Source organism: Meles meles, chromosome 20 (genome assembly GCF_922984935.1).
Source record: "Meles meles chromosome 20, mMelMel3.1 paternal haplotype, whole genome shotgun sequence".
Taxonomy (NCBI): Eukaryota; Metazoa; Chordata; class Mammalia; order Carnivora; family Mustelidae; genus Meles; species Meles meles.
This window is the reverse complement of record NC_060085.1, coordinates 57,962,546-57,983,602: the sequence shown is the minus strand read 5'-3', so window position 1 is coordinate 57,983,602 and position 21,057 is coordinate 57,962,546. Positions and strand designations below refer to the sequence as shown.

The following is a 21,057-nucleotide window of genomic DNA, read 5'->3' as shown; positions in this document are numbered from 1 at the left end:
TGTGGCTTTATGATAAATCTTGAATTCAGGTAGTGTCAGTCCGCCAACTTTGTTGTTCTCTTTAATATAATGTTGGCTATTCTGAGTCTTTTATTATTTTAATATAATGTTGGCTATTCTGAAACTTTAGAATTGGTTTGTCAATACCTGCAGAATAACTTGCTGGGACTTGGGTTGGGGCTGCACAGAGTGGAGATCAGTCGGAAGAACTGATATCTTGATAATGCTGAGTCTTCCTGTCCATGGACATGAACTATGCCTCCATTTATTTAGTTCTTTGATTTCTTTTGTCACAGTTTTATAATTTTCTTCATATAGATTTTGCATATATTTTGTTAGATTCATATCTAAATATTTCATTTTGGGGGGTGCTAATGTAAATGGTGTGGAGTTTTTTTTTTAAGATTTTATTTATTTTTTTGACAGAGATCACAAGTAGGAAAAGAGGCAGGCAGAGAGTGGGGCACAGGGAAGCAGGCCCCCTGTTGAGCAGAGTGCCCAATGTGGGGCTCCATCCCTGGACTCTGAGATCATGACCTGAGCTGAAGCAGAGACTTTAACCCACTGAGCCACCCAGGCTTGTTTATTGCTTGTGTATAGGAAAGCAGTTGACTGTTTTATAGTAACCTTGTATCTTGCAATTTTGGTATAATTGCTTATTCCAGGATTTTTGTTGTTTTTGTCGTTCCAAAAGAATCTTTTGGATTTTTATTTAGATGATCATGTCATCCGTGCACAGACTGTTGTATTTTTTCCCTCCCATTCTGTGTACCTTTTGACTTAGTCAGTTTGGGCTGTTGTAACAAAACACCATGGACTGGGAGGCTTAAGCAACACACATTTATTTCTCACAGTTCTGGAGGCTGGATCAGCGTGCCAGTGTGTTTGGGTTCTTGGTGGGGGCCCTCTTCCTTGTTTACAGATGACCACTGTCTTGTATCCTCTGCTGGCAGAGACCGAGAGGGGGGAAGCAAGCAGTCTCATGCAGAAGGGCACTAATGATCATGAGAGCTCCACCCTCTGACCCAATCCCCTTCTGCCCGCCCCCCACCCAGAGGCCTCAGCTCCAGCTACTATCCCATTGGGGATTAGGGTTTCAACATATGAACTTTGAGGGGATACAAATATTCAGTCCAAAGCACCTTGTATTTCCTTTCCTTGTCTCTTGTCTTGGTTAGGACTTCCAACAAGATGCTGAAAACGAGTGGGGAGAGGGGACATCCTTGCCCTGTTCCTGATCTTAGCGGGAAAGTATCTGATAGTTTCTTTCCACTTAAGTGCGATGTTGGCTCTAGGTTTTTTGAGTTGAGGAGGTTCCCTATGCCTAGTTTGTTGACGGTTATTATTATTGTTTTATCAAGGATAGGTGTTAGATTTTGTCAAATGTTTTTTCTGCATTTATTGATATAAACATGTGATTTTTCTTCTTTAGCCTGTGGATGTGATAGAGTACAGTTAATTTTTGAACGTTGAGCTAGCCTTGCGTACCTGGGATGGCTCCCACTTGGTTATGGTGTATAATTCTTTTTATATATTGTTGGATTCAAATTGTTAATTTTCTTATGACTTTTGCATCTGTGTTCATGATAGATATAGCTCCATAGTTTTCTTTGCTTATAATATCTTTGTCTAGTTTTTGTAATAGGGTAATGCCAGCTTCAGAATGAGTTCGGGACTATTGCCCTGCTTCTGTCTTCTGGAAGATACTGTAGAAAACTGGAAGAATTTCTTCCTTAAATGTTTGGTAGAATTAACCAGTGAACCCATCTAGGCCTGGTGCTTTCTCTTTGGGAGGGTTATTAATTATTGATTCAGTTTCTTAAATAGATAGAGGACTATTCATGACTCTTCTTGTGTGAGTTTTGGCAGACTGTGTCCTTCAAGGAACTGATCCATTTCATCTAGGTTATCTGATTTGAGGGCTTAGAATTATTTGTAATATTTCTTTATTATCCATGTAATATTCATCTATAGTGCTATCTCCTCATTCATTTCTGATGTTAGCAGTGTGTGTCTTCTCCCTCTTTTTCTCAATTAACCTGGCAAGAGGCCTACTGAGTCTGTTGACCTTTTCAAAGAATTAGCTTTTGTTTCATTGTTTTCCTATTTCCAATTTCATTGATTTCTGCTCTAATTTTTAAAAAAATACTTCTTTTCTTCTGCTTCCTTTGGATTTAATTTGCTTTTCTTTTTCTAGGTGGAAACTTAGATTTCTTTTAGATCTTCTGCTTTTCCAATATATGCATCTGATGCTGTATCCCGCAAATTTTGGTAGACTGTATTTCATTTTCATTTAGTTCCAAGTATTGTTAAGTCTCCCTTGAGATTTTTTCTTTCACCTATGTGTTATTTAGCAGTGTGTTGTTTAATTTCCACATATTCTGGGATTTTCTACCTATTTCTGTTGATTGATTTCTAGTTTAATTCTAGTATGGTCTGAGAGCATACAGAATATGTCGAAATTTGTGAGGTGTGTTTTGTGACCTGGAATGTGGTGTATCCTAGTGAATAGTCCGTGTGAGCTTGAGAAAAACGTGCATTGTGCCATTGCTAGATGAAGTTGTCTGTTGATGTCAAATAGATCCCATTGGTTGATAGCATTGCTAGGTCCAGCTCTGTCTTTACTGATTTTCTGCCTGCTGGGTCTGTCCATTTCTGTTAGAGGGGAGTTGAAGTCTCCAGATACAATAGTGGATTCATCTATTTCAACTCACAGTTCTACTTGTGTTTGCCCAGTCCTGCCCACTGGCCCATGAGGAATCCTGAGGACTTTCTCAAAAAAGCCTGGCCCATCTTACAGGACCAAGGGTAGGGTAGGCCCTCAGGAGTGGCCACTGGCCTTGGTCTCTTTCATTCCGTTCCCAGAGGATCCATAGGGAAACTGGGTAGGGGCTCCCAGGAGTGGCTCCCTGATGCCTCCTGGCCCCATCCAAGCTGCTGAGTGTCTGAGACCAGACAGGTCAGGAATGCCAGTCAGGCATTGTCTGTCCCCAATCCCTGCTGCCCTGCTCTGGAGTGCCTACTGCTCCCAGACTCCCCACTGGGTACCCCTTGATCCTCCTTCTCCCACGATCCCCTCCTGTGTCCCGTAGCTCTGGCTCCAGGCTCCTAGTGCCGCCTTCCTCCTGCAGTCCTGCGGCTGCCTCTTCTTCACTCCCCTCCACCTACCCTCTGTGAGGCAGCTCAGAATCCTCCAATGGCTCCCGATTGCCTGTGGGAGCAAGTCCCAGTCCGTCGTCTGCCATCGAGTCCCCCTGTAACCTGCTACTGTCCTTCCGGGCACCTGCCCTCACTCCTACAGTTCCACTCTGCAGTGCATCCATCCTCTTTGGCTCAGATGACCCCCTCTTGGCTGGACTCTTGCAAATATTTTACCTTGATCTGGCACTGATTTCACCCATGTCACACTATTTGCCAATGTATCTTTTTCTCCTACGAGATGTTAAGGTAGGTGAGACCATACAGCTTGTCTTACTCCGCATGACTCCGTGAAATCCAGTACCCACTATCTGCCTGGGAAAGAGGTGTCCCAGGTCCTGTACTCCCTTCTCTGTCCATCTAAATACCACCTCTCTTCTAGAGCTAGTTCAAGGGCAGCCTCTGTCCAGAAACTTGCAGGAATCATCCCCCCCCCCCTTTGGTTCCCCCAGCCCTGCCTGGTCTTCAGCACTTCTGGGGGTGTGGGGATTCCCCAGTGGGCCAGGTGTGGCCTGGAGGTTGGGCACAGCAGTGAGAGGAAGGGGACAGTGCTGGGAGGGGAAAAGACCTCAGGAAACCAGGGAAGGGATTCTGGGCTGGGCTGTGTGAGAAAGTGGTCAGGGGAGGCAACAGCAGGTATGGGCTGATCCAGCAGCCCCAGGACTTGAATGTGAACTGTGGCACCAGGAATGCAGGGGCTGTGAGGGAACCTGGGAGGAACTCAAGGAGATGATGTCTGCCAGGCTCTGTTGTGGGAAGCTTTGGGGTTGAGCCCAGTCTCAGGAGTCAGGGTCTCTAGGATTCTGAGGATGTGATGGTGGTTGGGGTAGCCATGGAAGCTCATTCAATGGTGGTCAGGCTGGTCAAGGAAATGGTCTGGTGGCAGTCAGGTTGATCTGGAGGCTGGTCTGTTGGAGGTCAGACTGACCAAGGTGCCCATAGGCTGGGCCAGTGACCTCAGCAGGAGATGAGGAGGGGGTTGGCTAGTGCAGGAGCTGTGGAGGCTGGTGCGGAGAGCTCTCTCTGCAGGAGCTCACAGCCAGCCAAAGCTTGGCGCAGGGCATCCAGGATGGCCAAGGGTCCACATCGCCCTTCTGGAAGGAAAGAGTGGACAGGGAAGATAATTCAGTTTGCTCACTGTGGCCTACATAGCCACTCTTCCTCCTTTCTGGGGCCCTCCCCAGTCCTGCCTAGCCACCTCCCCCTCTTGTTTCTCTCCCACTGAAGGTCCCAGAGAAGGGGGCTTCTAGCACACAATTTCTAACCTCCCTCTCAATTCCAGGGACCGTCCAGGGCACTGGACCTACCTGAGCCTTGCCCCGCAATGCCTTTTGAGGCCAGTGAGCAAAGGCTTATCACCAGTTGGTCGTCCCATTAGCATAGGAGGCCCTTTGAGGAGAGAGCTTGGCCTGGCTCCTCTTGATTTCACCAGCCACAATCTGGCACTGATAAAATCCTACTGCCCTGAACTTTGTCTAAACAATGGGGGCCACGTAGCTTACTGCTTAAGGGAGAGACCCAAGGCTTTGGGTACAGCTGGCACTTGACCTTTCTCTGCTTTGGTCTCTCCGTCTGTGAAATGGGTACAATAATAGCACCTTCTCCAATAGGCTGTTGTCATGACTTGGGGGATTAAAACCACATGGGATGCCTCCGCAGAGCCCACACTCAGCCCAGTGACTGAATTTGCCTAGCTTCCTTGGAGGTTTGACCATGCTTGGCTTCTGCTTAGCTCTTCACCTGGGAGACCCAATAGCATTTTCCAACTTTCTAAAGCCCATTCCTCACTATGCACTATGCACATCACAGGCAGTCAGAGGAGTCATGACAGTGGCATTTTGTAGACAAGACACTCAGGGCAAAGAGTTCTGGGTCAGGCTGCTCTCCAGACACTGTCCAGGCTCTGAAAGATGGGGGAGTTCTCCTACCGGGTGGGGCGTCCTTGCAAGCATCCAGCGTGTTCAGCAAAATCTTCCCCAGGGCTCTTTTCGATATGTTCTTGAAAAGAAATGGAGACAGGGCTGGACTGCACTGTGGCTGCCATGTCCTCGTCCAGCAGGCGGGACTTGATAGCCCCTACAGCTTCTGTAAGGCTCCCTAGGGGCATGTAGAGTCACTATCCCCCCCATCCCTTCCTGGGTCCCTACCCTTAGCCTGGCCACACTGCTTGATGGGCGTCTCAAAGACTTTTGGTGGGTGGATAGTGTGGGCTGCAGCGTCCATTCCCTCAAAGATCACATATTTATGGATTACTATTTACGTACCAAAGTAGAAGTTGGCACTATGGAAATAAACACGAATAAGTGCATTTTTACACGCTGGCTCATTTAATCTTTGCAACAAGCCCTATTATTAGGCTCATTTTAACCAGTGAAGGAAAGCAGTGCTGATAAAAAATGAGAAATTTGCCTAAAGCCACCCAGCTAGGAGGAGGTGGGACAACCAGCTTCTACCCCCAGCTTGCATGGCCTGGAGCTGTGGTGATAACCACCGCCTTCACTGTCTGCTGGTGTTGGCTGCTGCTCAGTCATTCTCTCAGGCTCTGCTGCCCTGGCTTTGGCTTTGGTAGTTCTGTATTAGGCAGTCTTGTGCATTGGCAAGAGCTCACTTAAACCCAGGCAACCTGGGTTCAAATCCTCCTTCTACCTTACAGTGGCTGTAATCCCAGCTTAGTGGTTTCCCAAAACGTTTTTTAATGATGTGCTGACGCTATTTAGGAACACAATTGATTTCTGTGTCCTGACATTTTATTACTTACCTGGCCAAGAAATGACAATAATTTGCCTCTGGATTCTCTTGGATATTCTGTGTAGATGAGTATGATATATGATCATTGGTAGCTTTGTCTTTCTGTCTAATCCTTACACCTTTTCTTTCTTTTTCTTATCTTACTGCATTGGCTAGACCCTCTAGTTGGTGTACAAACAGTGATGACAGGCATCACTGTCTTGACTCTGACTTTAGAAGCATTCCTTCCAACTTTTCACCAATAAGTGTGAAGCCTGTGAGAGAGAGTTGGCTGAGACTCCTTATCTGGTAAAGGAAGTCCTTACTGTTCTTAATTCGCTGACAAAAGGAGATTGTTCTTGATTTTCTACATCTATTCAGATGAGCATATGGTTTTTGTCCTTTAATCTACAATGTGTATATGTCGTTAATAGATTTGTTGATCTTGAATGATCTTTAAATCACTGATCTTCAAATCACTTTAAATCCAGTGTGGTCATGTTGCATTTCTTTAAACACTGCTGGATTTGGTTTGCAAATATCTTATTTAATATTTTGCATCCACATTTCCACGTGACATTAGCTTATAATTTTCCTTTCTTATATTTCTCCTTCTCTGGTTTTGAAATCAAAGTTGGATCAGCTTTAGAAAGTGAATAACACCACCTTGGGTGGGACAGAGTGGCCCTCCCTTCTTTTTACTATAACATCCCTGGGCCTCCTTTTCTGCACCAGGAAAGTGAAATTGACACCTGCCTAACGTGAGGAAACTCCGAGTCAAGTGCCTGGCAGAGGCTGGTGCTCCCTGAGAGCTCCTCCCCTTGCCCCAGGTGTGCCAGTGCCCATGAGCCTACCAGGTCCCGGAGCCTTTGCAGGAGCTGCAGCACATCCATGAGCTTCTCCTCCAGCAGGGACAGCCGCACCCGCTCTGTCTCCACCATCTGTAGCTCCAGCCTCAGGTGCTCAATCTCTTCCACCTTCTGCTGCAGCTCTGCCTGTGGGGGCAGCAGGGACTCAGCACCCACCCTGCTGCCCTCTGTCCAGCACTCACTGTGCCGTCCCCAGGCAGGGCCCATGACTTGCCTTGACCTTTTCACGGAGGTCATCTCTTCTGATCTTCCCTCTCTCCCCGCACCTGCCAGGGGACTGAGCAGATAAAATCACCCATCTTCCCAGTGGGGGCACCAAGGCCCAGAGAGGCTACGTGTCTGGCCTAAGGTCACACAGTGAGTGGTGTTAACGTAAGAGTATGTATATTTCATTTTCTAGATGAGGACTCCATTTTCCCTTCTTCTGTATTCGTCTGCTTTCTTTTATTTTTAATACCTTTTTTCCTTCTTTTTTTTTTTGGTTGCAAGCAACAGAAAACTATCTGGCTAGTGAGACAGAAAGAGAATTCATTGGCAGGCTCTGGGTCATTCCCAGAACAGACTGGCAGCTGGAGAAGCTCAGGGATAGGGCTGCAATGGGGGTTGAGATGGTAGGACAGCCTCAAGCCTCTTTTCCAGAGGTCAGGGCTGAGAAGGACACTCTCTAGCCACTCTCCCACTTTCCTCAAGAGAATGAACCCCAGGAGAGGGCTGGATTGGGCCAACTTGAGCCCTGAGACCATGGGTCCTACCAGGATACCCACCAGGGGGCAGTCACAAAGCATCCTGTGGCTACCTGCCTTCTCAAGCAGGGGTGCCAGGTGAGAGGCAGCCCCTATTCTTGGCACCAGTGGAGGGAAAGAGAAGCAGCCGAAGCTGTGGCATCCTCAGACACTCTGGGTCCATTCTGGGCTTTGGGTAGGACAGAGAAGGTAAGGTGCCGGTGCCCACCACAGATGGGAAGGAAGGTGGGCTTGGGGACACCACTCACATGCCTCAGTAACTCTCCTAACCCTCACTTCCTTGGAATTTACTTAGAAAAGGGGTGGTGGCCAGGCCTTTTAGAACCACATCAGACCACAACTAAGTCACAAACAGTACGGATTTCGAATTTCAGATATATAAATATAAAACTACCTTAGGTCAACACAACAGTTTGCAAAAGCGCAGAGGGCTAGGGCTTTGTGAAATGGTAACTCCCAATAACACTCTGTACTTGATTACTGGGGAATGGAGTAGAGAGATGGAAAAAATGCAAAGTGTTCCTATTGGAACGGAGACACCCTGCTATTGCTGTTGTCTGCCAGCTCCCTCCAATAACCCTCAGTAACTTTCCTGGGGAGAAAAAAGTCCCTCCTCCCTGTCTTCTGACTTTGATGGAGCTGCTAATCCCTGAACATTGCCTGCCTACCACAGGGACTGGCCCAGGGACGGGCACATGACCAAGACTGGGGCAGCTGGAGTTCTTCCCTGAGATTTTATATATCAGGCTCTTAATTCCCCTGGGTGGGTCAGTGGGAGCCTGGAGCTGTCTGTGGTCCTGCCTTCCTTTCACCACCACATGGAGGAAGCCCTTCTGAAGTAGGGGGAAATGAGGCCAGCACCCTGGGAAAAACTGAGCAGACAGAGATAGACAGAGACAATCTCGTCTGAGTCACTGGATCCCGCTGTTCCTGAGGCTCATCCCCTCTGCTGTTCTTCTGAAGCTGTTCTTGCCAGCTCCATATTCTATTAAATACTAGTTTTGCACTGAAGCTAATCCGAGATAATTCTGTTGACTTGCAACCAAAATATTCTTTGTTAAATCTAAGTCAAAGCAAGTTGCATGTCCTCTCTGAGTCTTGGTCTGCTCATCTGTGAACAGGGCTCAGTACTTGGCTGACATCCCTTGGGGGTTCTTCCAGCTATGAGAGATTCTAGCTTTGGTCCAGATCTCGACCTCTGGGGCTCAGCTGACCTCCTCCCCAAGTGTCCCCAGGGCCTTGCCACGGCAGCTCTGAGTCCCCAGCTGCTCCACCAGCGTGGTGATGTGGGTCTCCAGCTGTCCCAGGGTGCAGGCATGGTCACCACTGCCAATGTGGCTGAAGTAAGTCGTGAGCTTCTTGGCTGTCTGGTCATCACACCTGTGGCAAAGGAGAGCACCAGCACTGCGGAGTGGCTCTGCAGAGTCTGGTCCAGCCTCAGAATGTGGGTGTCGCTGCCGAGCCTGTCTCTTGAAAGCTAAGCCAGGCCATGGTATCCTCTGTCCAGTACCCTCCTGTGGCTCCCCTTTTTACTCCAAGGAAAAGCCAAAGGCCTCCCCCGATCTGCCCCTGCAATCTCTCTGACCTCCATCCCATTCATCTTCACTCACCATGCTCCAGCCTCAGTAGCCCCCTCACTGCCCTTAGAGCATGCCTCAGGGCCTTTGCACATGCCGTTCCCTCTTTTTGGAATGCCCTTCCCTTGTGTCCTTCAGGTCTTTGCTCACATGGCACCTTCTTAGAGTGGCCTTCCCAGCATCTTCCTGCACCACCCTCTGTCCCTCCCCCCTGCTTCACCTTTTCTCCTCATACTTGTCACCACTCACTAGAATAGGGGCTCCACTATCGGGGTGGTGCTGTCTTGCTTATTGCTCTTCTCTTGGTGCCTCCAGATTTGCCCAGCACGTAGTAGGTGCTTCATAAAAGCTTGCTGTTGATTTAGGGGTCGGGGATAACAATCACCCTGGAACACTAACAGCACTGTACAATATAATTAAAGTCCGGTCTGGCTCTTGGGGGTGAACCCATGGGGGTCAGGCACCTGTTTGGCATTTTATAGCTGTGATCGCAAGTCCTCATAAACTTCTGCCAGACAAGTGTTGCTGGCCCATCTTAGAGATGAGAAGGCTGAGGCTCAGAGAAGTCTGCGACGTGTCTGTGGTGCCCCAGGCATCTGGGTCTTCCTTCCCTCCAGGGTGGGTGTGAGGATTCAATAAGCCAGGGGGTCAGCTGGAGGAAGCATTGTAAGCACTGTTTCTCACAGGAGCAATGGGGAAGGAAGGGTCTGGTATGTCCTGGAGTAGCACTAGAACTTGGGGCCACGTCTTGGGATAGCGGCCAGGGGAGTGTGAGGGAACCAGTGGGAATGGCAGCATCCCTGCCTATGCTGGGGCGCTCATCATCTCACTTTCCTCCTGTGGACCAGGGGCCAGAGTGTCTAGGGAGCTGGGGATGATCCAGTCGGGACTTGAATCCGGTCCTCAAGGGCAAGCTCTGGGAAGGGGCTCTGGGCTTCCAGTGCCGATCGCCCCGCCCCAGCACACATACCCACTCCTGCAGCTGGAGAGGCACGCCAGCAGCGTCTTGACCTCTGCCAGTGAGCTCCGCTCTTCCTGCCACTTCTCCTCGCCCTCCTCTTCTTCGTCGGAGGCAGCCTGGCCTTCCACTGAGCGGAACAGCTGCCCGTCCACTGCCGGAGAAGCAGGGGCTCAGGCACCAGGAACAAAGGGAGGGAAACCGGGCAGTCCTCCCCAGGGGCAGGTGTGGGTGGGCTGCACAGAGGGGACAGGTTCTGGCACCATCCGCCCCTTTTCCAGAGAGCCGCACTCCCACCCTTTCTGTGTCCCCACCAGTGAGGCCGCCGAGGCCCGAGCTGGCCAGCCGGAACCCCTCCCTGGGAATCCTTCAGGTCTTTGCTCACATGGCACCTGGATGGTGTTAATGACTGGGTCATCACAGAGACAGGGTCCCGGGGAGCGGAAAGCCCTTTCTCATCTCTGCTTTCTGAGATGACACAACCAGCCAGGGCCTGTCTGCGCTCTCAGAGGTGCATATTATTTCCAAGGGGCCAAGGGGCTGGGGTCAGGGCATAGCACGGGCACCAGAGTGAGCCAATTTTCAGCTTTCAGGAAGTTGCACGCCTCTACCGTTTGGGGATGTATGGGAAGGATTGTTGCACGTGTGACCCTGTGTGACACCCAGCATGGCTGGTTGGGGCCAATATTGACCCCCACCCCGTGTCTGGTTGGGGTACTTCAGTTGGGTTTTGCATCGGAAACCCTGGGGTTAGGCCGCCCAGTGTCAGGCTCCGTGTCTGGGAGAGGGTGAGGGGCAGCCCTCCCTCTGCTCTCCACTCCACCCCAGCCCAGGAGATGCACGAGTCCAGCCTAGTGTGAACCATGACTAGTTCTGCCAAGGCAGGGGACCCAGCGTGAGCTAAGGAGAGCCAGGCCAGAATCAGTCAAACCTCCGGGGAAGAGAAATGCTGTCATTCTCTGGCCTGGGAGGTGGAGGGTGTGGGTCTGGAGCTCGTGGGGGGCTGTCTGGTCAGTCTGAGGGGAGCGCCTTCTGCACAATGGGTACCCGAGGGAGAAAGCAGGCAAGGCAGCAAGAGGTGACATTCCGTGACACCCTGGCTGTGCCTGAAGCTGACTTGGACTTTTTAATTAATCTGAGCCAGTCTGACAGTGACAATAGCCTGATCCGTGTGGACAGAGAGCACCCTGAGCAGCAAAGCTGTGTCCTCCTCCCCCTGCAGGGGAGAAGAGAATCCCAAGTAGCAGAGCTGAGGTGGGCCTGGGCCTCTGCATTTTTAAGAGGCTCTTGGGTGATCCTGGCCACCTGGCAGGTCTGGGAACCATGGACTCAGGTCTCCTGACTTGGGACACCCGTCTCTCTCCAGCCTGACTGCCCCGACTGGGTGGGCTCAGGTTCTGTTCTGTTTCAGTAGAAACTGTGCCAGACCGAACAGAACCATGTTTGAAGGGACTGGTCCCTGACTTTTTGGTTGTGTGAACTGCATTCCCAATATCGGCAATTCGTTTTCCGTCCTGGCAACTTCCTGACACCGTGTGTGTACCTATGTTGTGTACGTGCACGTGTATTTGTGTGTCAGTGTGTATATCCATGTATGCGTGTGGCGTCTTTGTTGTCACAGTCATTAACACCATCCAGGTGCCCCAGGCAGGGGCAGGCGAGGGGCTCTGAAGAGGAACGGGAAGGACGCCGCCCAGCACCTCCGCAGCTGCCCTTAACTGAGCCCGGAGTGTACCGGGCATGTTCTCAGTCAGCATTGCTCTTCTTTCCACATGATTGTTCCACACCCACCAGGCCCAGGTTCTTAAGACAGTGGGCCTCTTTGTGGTCTTCTTAATGGGGGGAACCATCCAGCCCCTGCTTACACACTTCTGATGACGGGGCGCTCACTCCACCTCAGTTCCCTTGGCACCCAACCTATCCCTGCGTGGGACTAAAAGAAGACAGATTTTTCGCACACTGAGCTGGAGCCTGCCCCTGGGAACCACCTTCTCCCACTGGGTGTCTGTGCTCCGCAGCCTGAGGAGGGAGCCCTTGTGGACTTGGGAAGCCCAGCCTCAGCACGCAGGGAGAGCAGGGTTCTGTCTGGAGGCCAGATGGCAGCCTCAGTGCCGACAGGGCTGTGGGACTGGGACTGGGACTGGGCCCAGCTGACCAGTTGTGAGCCTGGCAGCAAGTCTGAGAGTGGCGGGGACAAACCTTCGTCCAGGGGTCTGCTCCCAGAACCGGAACCGCTGTCTGACTGCCAGGCTCCCTCTGGAGGGCTGTCTGGGTTTCTGGTCCCACTGTCTGCAGGGTCACCACTCTTGGCTTCCGGCTCTGGGCTGGCTTGTGATGAGATGGGGAGCTGGGTGCCCTCTGACCTGTGGGCAGGGGAGAAGACACAGGTGTTGAGGGAGAGGAGGGGACTCGGCCGGCTTCCTGCAGGAGTGTGGGATGTGGACCCACTCTCTTCCACTGCTTAGACTGCATGGGTAAGCTGTGGATGACGGGCCTGAAGAAGACACTGGGTAGTCTCTGCGGTTGACCCTACTGGCTCCCTAACACATTAGGCCTGGCATGTTAGAGTCAGATTTCCATGACACACACTCACTCTCTCAGCACCTTTTGCACTAAAGGCAAAGTCTGAGGAGCCTCTGGAATGGATCTGTGTCTCTTCTAATAAGAAGATCAGCAAAGGAAATCCCTTCCTTCCTGCCTTTGGACATTGTCACGTGGATATGATGTTTGAGGCTATGGTAGCCATCTTGAGACCGTGAGGAAATGGCTGAGAGAATTATAGCGTAGTTAAACAAGAGCCCTGTCATCCTTCAGCTGCTGAATTAACTAGTCCTGGAGTTACCTACCTCTGGACTTCTTATTATGGGTGAGATCTTTTAAAAAGTCTTAATTGTTTCAGTTACTTTTAACTGCATTAAAATTTAAAGTATCTCTCTTCTTTGGGCTTTGGAGAACCTGCTCATCAATCTGTTTTCTTGATCGTGTAAGGTCCTCACTTTCTGAATATTCACTTTCCATGTCACTGCAGTAACAAATCAAGGAAAAAATGAAAACGAATCTATCATAACACGAAAATATTCACTAATGAACTAGCTGCTTGTTAAACTAGTCCTTCCCTCCTCCCTCATTGTACACCAACATCTCTCTCGTCTCTTCAGAGTCTCTCATTCCTTATTTCTCTCAGACTACCAGGCGTAAGAACCCCAGTACAAAGGGTGTGTAAAATGAAACTGCACATCTTGGAAAAGTCAGGAAGAGGAAGTCACTGAGAACCGAGTGTGGAGAGTGGGACAGATGAGGACATACTTTGGAGTGTTCCAAGAAATAAAGTGTGGCTGCAGAGAAACAGAGTTTCCCTAGGGAGACAAAGGGTCTGCTACACTTGTCGAGTAATTGGTATTTAACTGAGTCTGTCATTACCCTGCGGATCCAATCTGTAGGATCATGCCCATAATCACATAAATGTGCTGCAGTGTCTCCACTGTAATACAAAAACCAAACCCCAACCAAACAAAATAACCCTTCCCACCATACGGCTTCCCCCAGCTACCACCCCTTTCTCTGTCTCCTGTAGAGCAGAGCTTCTTGAAAGAGTTGCCTCTGCTACACATTGCCGTTCCAGCCTCAGCTTGTCACCCATCCCTGCCGTGCTGCTAGCCCCAACGGTGTCTTCTCAGTGCTTCTCTCCTTTGGCCGGTGAAGTGAACACTACACTTCACGGTGTACCTGTCACGGTGCACACAGCACAGTGTACCTGTCACGGTGCACACAGCACAGTGTACCTGTCACGGTGCACACAGCACAGTGTACCTGTCACGGTGCACACAGCACAGTGTACCTGTCACGGTGCACACAGCACAGTGTACCTGTCACGGTGCGCACAGCACAGTGTACCTGTCACGGTGCACACAGCACAGTGTACCTGTCACGGTGCACACAGCACAGTGTACCTGTCACGGTGCACACTTCATAGAGCATATTGCATGAACACTACTACACAGACAGCAACGAATTCTAAATGACTCCCTCACCTGGTCACTTTCTTCCCGTGGCTTCCAGAAGCGCCTCCCTCCCTGGCACTCCTCCTTGTCTACTTGGCTAGTTCCTCCTCCTCATCCCTATGCCTCTATGCTGGCTGTGGGGCCTCCGACTCCACCTGAGAACCTTTTTCTATCCATTCACTCTGTAAGGGGTCTCAGCCAGTGGTGTGACCTTAAGTACTGATGACTTCCAGACGTACCTCGGGGCCTGGCTTCTGGGATCCAGAGTTCTGACAACCTCGCCCAGCTTAACTGCTGCCTTGGGGTCTCCACCTGGATGTCCCACAGGCATTGCTGATGCCGTGTCTTTGTCGGCTCCTTCTGCTTCCCTTTAGTGGAAAGCGCCACCACCCACCTGGCCACCCAAAGTGGAGGTCATACGTGAGAACGGACAGTCTGACCCATCACTCCGTGCTCAGGCCAGGGGTGCTGCAGGGAAGCTGCTCAGCAAAGGGCCGTGGTGTCGTGTTATTTGTGGCCACTCCCTTGCCTGGGTTTGTGCAGATGTGGACAGAACTGAGAAGGAGGAAGGGGGGAGAAGGAGTGCCGCCCCTGCCCACAAGGGACCTGTGGGTGGCAGGGAGCCCGGAGTCTTCACTCTTCCGGGCCATGCCCACTGGATTCAGGGCCAGACCCTCACATAGGCAAGGAGGGCGCTGGGTCTGCAGAGCAGGGAGGGTGTCCTAGAGGACTTGGGGACTTGGGGTTGAGTAGAATAAAGGAGGCTTGAGTGGAGGAGGAAAAGCAGCAGGTGTGTTTGGGGACAGATGGGGGCCAGCAGGGCTAGAGACGAGGACTTACAGCAGATCAGAAGGGGCTGAACAGACCCTGATTGGGCACCCCAACTTTGGGCGGGGCCTTCTGTGTGCTACTTTGGGTCCTGCTCTTCCCCTGGACTATAAGACTGGTAGCTCTCAGAGGAAGAGAAGGTAAAGTCCAAGAGGGTGGGGGGCCAGCAGGGATCTGGACCCGGGTCTTTCTTCCAAAGCCTGACCTTGTTCTGTTGCTCCGTCCCTTATGTCACCAGGCCTCGGAAAGTCCCACATACTATAAATGGTGGAAGCCAGGGGAGCTTTGCAGGTATTAGGTTGAACCCTATGGAATTGCTGGCTTTTGCTGCTTTTTGACTTGCAAAAGGGGAATTTAAAATGGTTCAGTCTGATCCGCTAGGACACGTTTGTATAATGTTTCTTGATTCGGGAGTGACTCTCCTGGTTTGTGAAAGGCTTTGTTAGAATTTTCTGGCCTAAGGGCTGCTGCTGGCTTAGTTGGTGGAACATGTGACTTTTGATCTTGGGGTCGTGAGTTTGAGGCCCGTGTTGGATGTAGAGATCACTTAGACATAAAAATCTTAAAGAAAAAGAGAAAAGGATTTTCTGGGCCTAGAAATCTGACCGCTCTCGGCCCTAAGACTGGACCATATGGCCCAGAGGTTTAAGTAGGGTTTCCCCATAAGAATGGGTCCCTGAGGGTTGGGTCTGGGGAGGAGATGGAACTGCCTGGGGATGGGGCAGAGGGTCACTGTGGCCCTGCTGAATGATCTCATAACCTGCAGGTCCAGCCTCCTTACAAACGCCAGCCCCAAGGTCACGGAGCGGACGCTGCATCACGTCCCATCTCTCCTCTCCCCCAACTCCCGGGCCGTCAGCACTTGCTACCGTGGCCATTTTCTGGAAGACGGCTCCAATCCTGCTCCAAAGCCCTCTGTGGCTTCCCGTGGCCAACTAGAGAAGCCCAGATCCCCTGAAACTCCAGCACCTCCACGGAGGAGTTTCTGAAGTTGCAAAGCAAAGATCCCAAGGAAGAAAGAACACATTTCACTCAGGAGGGCCCTGTGGGTGCAGAGAAGTCGCTCTGCTCTCTTCCCACCCCCAGTGCTGCCCTTCCAATCCCCACTGCGGTGCCAAGGGGAGTGGAGGTCAGCGCTGGCCCTCTCTCTCTTCCCTTCAAAATGCTCCCTGCAGCCAATAGGAAGAACTCCAGTGTCTCAGCACAACACTGAAGGTCCTCCGAGATCTGACCCAACCCTCCAGCCTCATGGCTGGTGATGACCGCCGGACATAGCATAGCCAGGCGCACTAAACCTCCTGTGTGTCACCCTCGGGGTCTTTGCACATGACAAGCGCAGCTAACACCTATGTGGCCTTACTGTGTGCCGGACACTGTACTGTTCTGAGTTCTTTTGTGCCAACTCATCCATCCTCCCCAGCAACTCTAAGGCGGAATGATTCTTCTTGCTGCCATTTTACAGAGGAGGAAACTGAGGTGCAGAGAACAGAATAATTGGCCCCAGATCACAGAGACTCCTCCGTCTTCAGTGTGCACACCCAGCTTAGGAAGCTCTGTCTGGAAAATCCTACTGGCCCTTCACTCTCCCCTCTCTAATGCACATGCCATATCCTCTCAGAACGTCCCCTGTCTCTCGAATGGACTCCCAGAGTTCACGTGCTCCCAGGTGTCCTGTTAGGATCTGTGTCCCTCATCAGATTGGGATCTCCTCTGGGCGTACAGCACAGGGACAGAGGGGCCCAGTAAAAACTGATTGAATGAAACCTCTGGTAATAGTGGGGGTGAGGAAGAAGAAGGGCAGGTCAGGCCTGGACCAATCCAGAGCTTGGATGGGGATCCTGGGGAATGGGGAACACTTGGATGGGAAACACTCGTAGATTGTTCCAGAAAGGACAGAGAGGAAGCATTCAATTTGAAGCCACAAGATCCAGGTGGCGTCCCAGCTCCAATCAGCTTTACCCATGGAGTGGGGGCTAACCTCCCTGCCCACGTCACTGAGGAGAGGACCCTCAAAGTGGGAGGATGAGGTCAAGTTTCCTAAACCACAGACATTTTAAAAAAATATTTTATTAATTTATTTGACAGAGAGAGTAAGATCACAAACAGGCAGAGAGGCAGGCAGCGAGAGAGGGAGAAGCAGGCTCCCTGCCGAGCAGAGAGCCCGGTGCAGGGCTCGATCCCCAGGACCTTGAGACCATGACCTGAGACGAAGGCAGAGGCTTAGCCCATTGAGCCGCCCAGACGCCCCAACCGCAGACATTTTGAATCACCAACCCTTTTGCTTACTGTATGGATTTCCTTTACTAGGAAGCATTATTACTAGTAGTGAAAAACCAATATATTGTCATGCATAGAAAGTAACCGGAAAAATACGTAAAACAACAACAAAACAAAGTGAGTCCGTTGTAGCTAGGCCTTCTTTTCTGTCTGCTCCTGACCCTGAAGCTGTTCTTTCTCCCTTAAAATGGGGGTTAGTCCTGTGAGGACCTAGAGATTCGCCAGTTCCAAACCAGGACTGAGAAGGCCCAGCGCCCTTGCTCCATGCCTCCCCAGCCTGGGAGCCCTTCCGCGCCTCTGTGCCACTCTCCTTTGGGAGCCATGGAGGAACTGGGGGAAGGGGGACTCCTGTGACTGCAGAGGTGCCTGTCACTCAGCAGGCATTGGAGAAGGTTCAGGGGGAAAATGTGGGCCCTGGAGGCTGCCCACTGTCCCCTCGCAGCCTCACTCCCAGACAGACCTCAGTCCTCGTGTGCGGTCGGGCGTTGTCTCCAGCTGGTCACATCTGTGCACTGCCTGGAGCCTGGGGTGAACCTCTAATGTCTCCCTCCTGTCAGAGGCTGACGGCCACAGCTGGCCACCAGCCCAGCGGATTGCACAGTCTGACAAAGGCCAGATGTTGCCCTTCCTCCCTTCCTCCAGTCCTGCAGCTCCTGGCCCTTGGTTCCGGGTCTCCAGTGGACAGACTCCCCCTTCTTGGGATCTGGCATGCCGGAGAGGGGTCAGGGGAGCCACCAAATCTGAGTTGTGCCCCACAGGACTGTGGCTTTACAGTGTGACCCCCTCCCCAGCCTTCATTCCATTCTCCCATTCACTCATCAGGAAACACAGAGGGGCCCTGACTCCCGTGAAGAAAAACAAGGCGGCCAGCTGATGAGGAACACCTGCGTCCGTCGGCCTTCGTTATGCCGTATCCCAGCGAGTCTGCAGGTGTTTCTAGCCATCTGCCTGCCCATCTGTTGACCTATCTGTCCATCCATCCGTCCGTCCATACATCTATCCATCCAAATATATCTTCTGAGCCCGTATTCACAATGGAGTTTTATATTTCCATAGTCTTCTAACCACGGGGAGCTCCTGCCTTCACCGGCATTCGAGGCCATTTGAGATGGCGCTCAGACAAACAGGAGCATGTGTGTGTTTTGAACAGCTACGTATTTATTTTTAATATGTATTAAAAAACAATTAGCCTTATTTCACTTAGCATGGGTTCCATCCGAACCCATGAGACTCTTAATCTCAGGAAACAAACTGAGGGTTGCTGGGTGGTTGGGGGGTAGGGAGAGGGTGGCTGGGTGATGGACCATGGGGAGGGTACGTGCTATGGTGAGTGCTGTGCAGTGTGTAAGACTGATGATTCACAGACCTGTACCCCTGGGGCAAATAACTGTATGTTAATAAAAAAAAGAAAAAAAAGCAATTAGCAAACACAGCAAACAATTTTAGTTTTACCTGTATGATAATGATATGCTCTTCTTTTATTTTTATTTTTTATTTTTAAAAGATTTTATTTATTTGAGAGAGAGCGTGAGCAGAGGCGGAGGGGCAGAGAGAGAGGGAGAAGCAGGCTCCCCACTGAGCAGGGAGCTAGACATGGGGCTCCATCCCAGGACCCTGAGATCATGACCTGAGCCAAACGGAGACACTTAACCGACTAAGCCACCCAGGTGCCCCGATATACCCTACTTTCAAATAAGTTTATTTAAGTAAAAAGAGTGAGATGATTTAAGGAAAAATGTTAATCAAATAATAATAGTACAGGTGCGACGCAGGACTCGATCTCAGGACCCTGGGATCATGACCTGAGCCAAAGGCAGACGCTTAACGACTGAGCCACCCAGGCATCTCTGGGCACCCTATTTTTATAATGGCTATTTTGGAATATCCCAGTGTGATCCCCAAATGATCTGGATAAATAATATACCTAATCTTCCCGAATATTTTAAAACAATTAATGTGATGCTCTAACAGTGATCTAAAGTAAAAAGGGACTTTATGATATATATTTCAGTATGTAAATATTAAGACATATGATATTTTTAGATGTTTAAACCTATTTAACAGGGCTAATATTTTTTTTTTAAATTCAAGTGTTTTTGACACGCAACATTATCTTAGTTTCTGGTGTCCAGTACGGTGATTACACATTGCGCTCTGCTCAGCGGCAGCGCGGCTACCACCTGTCCCCACACAGCCCTATGACAATACCACTGACTTCCCTATGCTGTGCCATTCATCCCCTTGACTAGTTCATTCCACAACTGGAAACCCGGATCTCCCACTCCCTTTCACCCATTTTTCCCATCCTCCAACCCCTTCCCCTCTGGCAACTATCAGCTTGTCCTCTATTTATGGATCTGTTTCTGCTTTTTTTTTTTTTTTAAGGTTTTTAAAAAAGATTTTATTTATTTATTTGTCAGAGAGAGAGCACAAGCAGGCAGAGTGGCAAGAGGCTCCCTCTGACAAGGAGCCTGATGAGGGACTCGATCCCAGGACCCCGGGATCATGACCTGAGCTGAAGGCAGCAGCTTAACCAACCGAGCCACCCAGGTGCCCCTTTTTTTGTTGTTGTTAAAATGGCTGTTTGAATTTGGCACTAGGAAGGTAATATTCAATTGCGTATTGTTGACATTCTTTTCCTATGTTTGACATTTTGAAATAAGGACTAGGAAAATATATTTGGATGGATGGACAGATGGACGGATAAGGAGGCAAATGGGCGGGCAGATAGACGGATAGACAGATATGTAGACTCACTGGGACACAGCACAATGACTGTCAGGGGACATAGGCGTTGCTATCAGCTGGTTAAGCACAAGGGTGATGTGGTTCTGAAATGGTGAGCAACTCCTGGAAAATTCAAACAATTCAAACAAAGTATAACCTTCCCACTACTCACACAGCATTGCATTCTTGGAAAATCCATTGTGCGTTAAAACTATGCAAAAAAACTGTATTTTTCTAGGTAAAGCAGAGTTAGATTCTAGTCTTAGATCATGGTAGTGAAAGCAAGTTTATCGCAGAATGAATGCCCAGGGACATCTGGAAGTTGTGGGAGGTACAGGGCAATTCTGGGTCGCACAGGACCTGTGCGGAGGCTCATATCCCAAGTGTCAGGAACCCTGTCCCCCTAGTCACTGAGACACTCCCTCCACACAAGTTCCCAGAACGTCGCTGGGGGAGACATACCCTGTGTAAACTCTGTCCCTGATCCTCTGTTCTAGCCTCATGTCCCAATGGTTTTGGCAGCCTCCACCCAAACCTAGCTCTAGGCTGCCTCGTTGGGGGGACTGTGAGGTGCCCAACTGATGGATTTGGACTTGGGGCTGCTGGGTCAGCCACCTGGGCCATGCCCAGGCCCTGGGGAAACACCCAGGATCTGCACCTGCCAGGACCCACTGGCATCCTGGCCCTTTCCCCATGTAGCCTCTGGGCTCTCCCAGAGCCATGCAGGATTGGGGATGGGTTTGTACCTATTTACTCCTGGGCCAGCTTCTCAATCAAGGGTGCCCTCATCAAGTCCCTTGCCCTCACTGAGACTTGGCCTCCTCAGCTTTTGTTTTGTTTTTTTTTTTAAAGATTTATTTATTCGACGGATAGAGATTACAAGTAGGCAGAGAGGCAGGCAGAGAGAGAGAGAGGAGGAAGCAGGCTCCCAGCCAAGCAGAGAGCCCGATGCGGGGCTCGATCCCAGGACCCTGGGATCATGACCTGAGCCGAAGGCAGAGGCTTTAACCCGCTGAGCCACCCAGGCGCCCCCCTCCTCAGCTTTTGAATGGGGATATTGCCCCCACTCATGGACGAGAGCTGGGGCTATGTGAGGGAACCACGTGCCTGGGACACAGTAGACACACTACTCTTGTTGGTTCCCATCCTCTG

At 50.5% G+C, this 21,057-nt stretch overlaps 1 protein-coding gene across 1 annotated transcript in view; it reads right to left on the bottom strand.

Moving 5' to 3' along the window:
- Positions 1–503: 503 nt before the first annotated feature.
- EFCC1 (EF-hand and coiled-coil domain containing 1) overlaps positions 504–21,057 on the bottom strand; it is a 50,236-nt gene continuing 29,682 nt past the window's right edge. The window contains exons 4-9 of the mRNA XM_045989971.1: positions 12,272–12,435; positions 10,085–10,226; positions 8,752–8,917; positions 6,780–6,920; positions 5,127–5,196; positions 504–4,292 (exon numbers count right to left, since the gene is read on the bottom strand). Of these exons, the coding sequence (XP_045845927.1) occupies positions 4,156–4,292; positions 5,127–5,196; positions 6,780–6,920; positions 8,752–8,917; positions 10,085–10,226; positions 12,272–12,435 (820 nt within the window). The 3' untranslated portion in view covers positions 504–4,155. The remainder of the gene's footprint in view (positions 4,293–5,126; positions 5,197–6,779; positions 6,921–8,751; positions 8,918–10,084; positions 10,227–12,271; positions 12,436–21,057) is intronic.